Raw genomic sequence first — 6942 nt, 5'->3', positions numbered from 1 at the left:
AGAAGAAAATCAAGAAAAATACCTGTGTAACATTTTACTGTTCATAAAGCCTTTTTGCATCCATCATATCTCATTTTTATCATACCCACAACACTGAGAGGTAGGTATTATTGTCCCCATGTCACACATGAGGAAGCCAAAGCTAAATCAGAGAGGTGAAGTCATTTGTCCACACAAAAGCACAGAAATAGCGTCAGGCTGGCCCCCAGGTGTCCTGACTCCAGAGCCTGTGCTTCTGCCATTTGACAGTGGTTCCCACCCCTGGCTGAACATTAGAATCACCTGTGGACCTTTTAAAACTCCAGTTGCAGAGGTCAAATCCCAGACTAATGACATCAGAATCCCTTGGTGTGTGACCCAAACATCACTAGTTTTGGAATCAACAAGTGATTCCACCGCACAGCTAAGGTTAAGAACCGTTTCACTAGAGCATTTCACTAGAGCAGCTTCAGCATCAGCATCACCTAGGAACTTGTTAGAAATGCAGATTCTTGGGCCCACCCCAGAACTAACACATTCAAAATTCTGGAGGTGAGGCTCAAGAATCTGGGTGTTGGGCTTCCCTGGTGGCGCAGTGGTTGAGAATCTGCCTGCCAATGCAGGGGACACGGGTTCGAGCCCTGGTCTGGGAAGATCCCACATGCCGCGGAGCAACTGGGCCCGTGAGCCACAGCTACTGAGCCTGCGCGTCTGGAGCCTGTGCTCCGCAACAAGAGAGGCCACGATAGTGAAGAGGCCCGCGCACCGCGATGAAGAGTGGCCCCCGCTTGCCGCAACTAGAGAAAGCCCTCGCACAGAAACGAAGACCTAACACAGCCAAAAATAAATATAAAAATAAATAAATAAATAAGAGATTACTATTAATTAAAGAAAAAAAATTAGATGCAAGAGCATAAGGGAATTGAGATTAAAATAAAATTCACATTTAAAAAAAAGAAAAGAAAAGAATCTGGGTGTTAACCAGCCCTCCAGGGGATTCTGATGCACTCTTGAGCTTTAGCATGGCTTTGAAAAGGGCCACCTTGACTCCACGCATAGAGTCAAGGGCTGGGGAAACAAAAGCACACCTTAGATCCAGGTATAAAATTAGGCCAGGTGCTAAGCGACTGAAACCAGCCTCCTAATGGATGTACCAAAGAATAAAAACAGTTCTCAGGTTGGCAACCAGAATACCAAGTCCCCACGCCACATCCTTTCTGATCCTTTGTAAGAGAGACATCTGCCGAAGGCCCTCTCAGACTGTCAAAACATCCTGGAATATAATATTTGCTTCCAACTCTGCACCTTGCTCTTCACTCCCTCACTTAAAACACTAACCTTTCCCATTTGTGCTCTGACCTGAACTGAGTAAACAAGCTTCTAACCACTCTTCTCCCCACCCCTCTCTTCTTGGTATCCAAGATGAGAGTAGCAGGCAAAAGGTTAGTTCTAATGTGCCCAAGCAAATGGATATACAATCTAAAATAGCAGTGAGCTACACAGCCGTCCTCCCTGGGCCCATCTCACCTGCCTCAGCAACACTGCCGCCCTTTGGCCTAACTCTATCCCTGGAAAATGGAAAATTCCACAACCAAACATTAGAGTAGATACTTTCCAGAATGGAGCTCACCTCCCCTTCTCCTGTCCCAGAGATACCTCAAGTCTACAGGATCAAGAAAAACAAGGTTAATATGATCCTGCAATCACACTCCTGGGCATATATCCAGAGAAAACTCTAATTCGAAAAGATAAATGGACCCCAATGTTCACTGCAGCACTATTTACAATAGCCAGGACATGGAAGCAACCTAAATGTCCATCGACAGATGAATGGATAAAGAAGATGTGGTACATACATACAATGGAATATTACTCAGCCATAAAAAAGAATGAAATAATGCCATTTGCAACAACATGGATGGACCTAGGGATTATCACACTAAGTGAAGTAAGTCAGAAAGAGAAAGACAAATACCATATGATATCACTTATATGTAGAATCTAAAATATGACACAAATGAACTTATCTACAAAACAGAAACAGACTCATAGACATAAAGAACAGACTTGTGGTTGCTAAGGGGGAGGGAAGGTGGGGAAGGGAGGGATTGGGAGTTTGGGATTAGCAGGTGCAAACTATTATATATAGGATGGATAAACAAGGTCCTACTGTACAGCATAGGGAAATATATTCAATACCCTGCAATAAACCATAATGGAAAAGAATATGAAAAGGAACGTGTATATATGTATAACTGAATCAATTTGCTGTACTGTAGAAATTAACACAACATTGTAAATCAACTATACTTCAATAAAATAATTTTTTAAAAAAAAAGAAAGGCAAGGCTACAGGATCGAGAAAGTAGAAGGCAGGGAATCTCCTGGCGGTCCAGTGGTTAGGACTCCACACTTCCACTGCAGGGGGCACGGGTTCAATCCCTGTTCAGGGATCCTGCATGCCTCACGGTGTGGCCTAAAAAAAAAAAAGTACAAGGCTGGCAGCCACAACTCATGACCAGAGACATGGTCCAACATAGTGCAGAAAAAGTTCTCAGTGAGTATACCCATTAGACAGCAGCTCTCGACAGGGAGTAGGCTCTATTCTAAACTGAATGACAGCTAGTAACAATTCTGTTTTGCTTTTCCTGCCCTTCTGAGTCCTCAACTAATCAAGTTCTGAGGGATGAGAAATAGGGGACCAGCACACCCTATTTGAAAGAATTAGAATCTGAGGTGTTAGGACACAACAGTTAGAGCTGATTCACTTTGTTATAAAGCAGAAACTAACACACCATTGTAAAGCAATTATACTCCAATAAAGATGTTTAAAAAAAAGAAAAAAAAGAAACAGCCTAAGCGTGTGGTAACACCCCTGAAAGTATGCTGGACCCTAAAATAGCTTGCCTGCCCCACTTCCCACTTCAACTGATTATGATCATCTTGCTTGATTAAAAGAAGTCATAATAGTAACTGAGAATTCGTTATTAAGCAAATGCTTAATTGAACTGAGATTAGTTGTTAAGCTAGAACTTGAGTCTTAGGAAGAAAAGAAGTGGACATCTAAGATCAAGCTATGGAGAAAGAAAAAGTGTGATTAGAGTCAATTATATCTTCTGCCAGACGGAAGACCTGATGAATGTCCGAGTCTCTCCAAACAAAGTCCTTGAAACATCAGTGAAGGGAGAGAGCCTGGCGAGACAACGGGCAGCAGGTACTTGGGAGTTGTCTAGTAACTTGGTGGTAGGAGGAGGGACTAGCTCAGGACCCAGGGAGACGTCTGCGCTGGGATTGCTGCCTTCAGAGAGTTGGAGAGGCAAGAGCCTGAGGACTGAAAACGAGACGGGGAGTGATTCTTGGTGACCAGCAGTATCCCAAAGAAAGGAAGCTGCCGGCCTGGACTGCCAGCGATGGCCGGCACTGTGTTGCAGCTCTGAACCCACTGCTCTGCCTACCCCCGTGAGAATTTGAGCTGGAGAGCCAGCATGCCCTGGTAAGTGGAAATCCTGCCACTTCAAGACATGGAGTCATCTTTCTCATTTGGAGTGACCCTTGCTATCCTGGCCTCCCTCATTATTGCTGCTAATGCCCTAGTGGCCATGGCTGTGCTGTCGTTGATCCACAAGAATGATGGTGTCAGTCTCTGCTTCACCTTGAATCTGGCTGTGGCTGACACCTTCCTTGGCCTGGCCATCTCTGGCCTAGTCACAGACCAGCTCTCCAGCCCGGCTCGGCCCACACAGAAGACCCTGTGCAGCCTTCGGATGGCATTTGTCACTTCTTCTGCAGCTGCCTCTGTCCTCACGGTCATGCTGATTGCCTTTGACAGGTACCTTGCCATCAAGCAGCCCCTCCGCTATTTCCAGATCATGAATGGGCTCATGGCCGGGGCCTGCATTGCCGGGCTGTGGTTGGTGTCTTACCTCATTGGCTTCCTCCCACTCGGGGTCCGCGTATTCCAGCAGACCGCCTACAAGGGGCCCTGCAGCTTCTTCGCTGTGTTTCACCCACGCTTCGTGCTGACCCTCTCCTGCGTTGGCTTCTTCCCAGCCCTGCTCCTCTTTGTCTTCTTCTACTGTGACATACTCAAGATTGCTTCCACGCACAGCCAGCAGATCCGCAAGACAGAGAATGTGGGAGCCCCGGCCGGGGCTCACCGGCCCCCACGGACCCCCAGTGACTTCAAGGCTGTCCGCACTGTGGCCGTTCTCATTGGCAGCTTCACTCTGTCCTGGACCCCGTTCTTTATCACCAGTATTGTGCAGGTGGCCTGCCAGGAGTGCCACCTCTACCCAGTGCTGGAACGGTACCTGTGGCTGCTTGGTGTGGGCAACTCCCTGCTCAACCCACTCATCTATGCCTATTGGCAGAAGGAGATACGGCAACAGTTCTCCCAGATGGCCCTGGGAATGAAGAAGGGGCTCGCCGCATTCCTCCTCCTTCTCTCGGCCAGGGATGGTGGCCCACAGGGGCCCAGGGAAAGTGCCTGTCACATCACCACCATCTCCCACTCAGAGCTTGATGGCTAAGATGGTAAGGGCAGACAAGTTTCAAAGTGCCTCTCTGTCCCTTCTCAGAGCCCCAGCTAGGAGATCAGATGGAGCTAGGGAAAAGAGAGCACTTGCTTCCAGCAACTGACCACCCCCTGCACCTCCTAACCTCAGACTGAGAGGTAACTAAGGCAGGGTGCTGACTTCCCCCTATAATCAGCTTCCCCATTTGCAAATCTCCATTCCTCCCTGCCCTTCTTTTGCAATGAGTCTGTTTCTTCTGTAGAGGTATACTTACTTAAAGCAAGAAGTATACTACTGGAAAGATGCTTAAACTCAAATCTTATTTTTGAATACACTAGAGCAGCACTGTCTAATAGAAGTCTAATGCAAGCCACCTATGTAATTTTAAATGTTCTAGTAGTCATGTTAAAAAGGTAAAAAAAAAAAAAAGAAGCAGGCAAAAATAATGTTTCATTTAACTCAATATATCCAAAACATTAATTCAACATGTAATCAATATAAAAGATTATTACACTATTTTTTTCATGCTAAACCTTTGAAGTCTGGTGTGTATTTTACCCTTACAGAATATCTCAATTCAAACTAGCCATGTGCCAAATGCTCAAGAGCTACATGTGGCCAGTGGCTATCATATTAGACAGCACAGCACTAGAGAAATGAGGTTCTGTTCTTTTTAACTGTGTACTACAGTGATTGCTTTGGTGAAATGAGGAGTCCTGCCCTCCCTGATGTAAATCAGACATTTTATGTAGTGAGGTTGTATAAATGTAGGAACCTGAATTAGATACTAAAGCTTGTCTTTTTCCACACGTCACGGTGTTCAAAACAGTGTTTCTTTGGCGAATCGCCTGTCTTGTAATTATTTCTGCTGTTACCCCTCCAACCCACCACCTTCCTAACTCTGTGGTGCCCCTTCCCCTCAGTTGGCCTCTTATGTCACTTGTAGCTACTTGCTGATGACGATGCCAAACCACAAATTCTGAGACATTGAAAGGAAAGAAAGGGAAAAAAGGGGTAGGTACCAAAAAAGTCACTGCCAAGCCCCCCACACTGGACCCACTTTGCTCCTCAGAGCTTGACCTTCTTCCATTTACTCTCAAATTTGCATTTTCCTAAGAAACTCAGTTGCATAAGAGGATGTCTCCAAAATGGCCCAAGAGACCAGCCTTATCCTGCTTTCTTGTAGGTACAGAAAATGACTGTTGGCAACTGGGAATTATACTCAGGCTCCCCCTGGGCAACCCTGGCAGCAGAAACTACAAGAATAGAGTGGGGAAGAAACCCAGGAACCACACTCAGCCTTCCTGAGCTTTCCTGTAACCCTTTCCACAACCTCCTGGTCTCCACAGTACATTCCTAGAGAGTTTGTCTCTTAAGGCCCTCAACTAGATTATCTCCCTAGAAAGCTGGTGAGTGGACAACAAAAAAGGGCAGAAGAAACCAAAACAGTATGAAATGATTTGTCTGGGATTTGGTACCAAACACAAACACAAATAGTAACTGGGTTTGGGGACAAAATTGAAAGCAGGCTCAAATCAATGCCCTCCTTATTGGTGGTTCAAAGCTTAATTTCCTGGCCTTGCTGCAAAGGACTGATCTTCCCAAGGTAACACAAGCAAAGCGGAATGGAAGCTAGTTACAGGAGAAAGGCAGGAGCTGAGGGGAGGCCAGCTGATTGTTGTGTTATGAGGTTCAGTCTAAAAAACCCTGCTATTCCTGGGAGTCAGTGTGCGCAGTGGGAAAATCACAGGCTTTGAAGTCCAACAGACCAGTGTTCAAATTATGATTCAGTCATTTAAATTCTCAAAGACACAGTTTCCTCATTTGTAAAATTGGGGTGATAATGCCTACCTTATTTGGCTATAGTGACGATTAACTCAGACAATGCATATGAAAATGCCTAGAACACCACAGCACATTGTTAGTGCTCAGAAAATGTTCTCTTCCTCTTCCTTAAAAATCCTAAAGAATAAAACATCCAGCTGACCAATCTAAGGGAATCCGTCACATCTGCAGACATTAGGAAAAATGAGTGATGAGAGGTGACTCAGGCTGGAAAAGACAAACATAAATCTAATACTTTAGCAGGATCAAGACAGAGCAGATATAAACAAGGCACTGTTATCATATTCTTGGGTTTAAGAGTAACCGCAATTAAGAACACTGTGTTTAGTAAGCCGCCAAGAGCAGAGATACAGAATGCTATGCTAAAGAGCCTAATGGCTTTCTTTGACACAGGCTCCTGTACAGATAAGGGAATGCACTGGAGTGGAGACATTCAGATTTCATTCACACATCCAATGTTGTCTCCTGATGGACTTGCAGAGAAGCCAGATCCTGTTCAGCAATTTGATCAAAACAGCCAAAAAGATATTAAGACCTTGTAGGACAGAATGTAGATCAATTGGTCCCATCTATAATCTCCATGAAAAGCTTATTGTGAATCCGT

General features: G+C 45.2%; 1 protein-coding gene across 1 annotated transcript; it reads left to right on the top strand.

Annotated features, from left to right (window-relative positions):
• Window positions 1-3500: 3500 nt before the first annotated feature.
• On the top strand, window positions 3501-4508 carry GPR119 (G protein-coupled receptor 119). The gene has a single exon (XM_068534158.1). The coding sequence runs from the start codon at window positions 3501-3503 to the stop codon at window positions 4506-4508; it is 1008 nt and encodes a 335-aa protein (XP_068390259.1).
• Window positions 4509-6942: the final 2434 nt, after the last annotated feature.

The sequence above is a fragment of the Eschrichtius robustus genome, chromosome X, assembly GCF_028021215.1.
Source record: "Eschrichtius robustus isolate mEscRob2 chromosome X, mEscRob2.pri, whole genome shotgun sequence".
NCBI classification, from domain to species: Eukaryota; Metazoa; Chordata; class Mammalia; order Artiodactyla; family Eschrichtiidae; genus Eschrichtius; species Eschrichtius robustus.
This window is presented reverse-complemented; position numbering and strand designations above follow the sequence as displayed.

Coding starts and splice junctions, on each gene's coding strand:
- GPR119 (XM_068534158.1), top strand. CDS start 3,501: ATGGAGTCATCTTTCTCATTTGGAGTGACCCTTGCTATCCTGGCCTCC.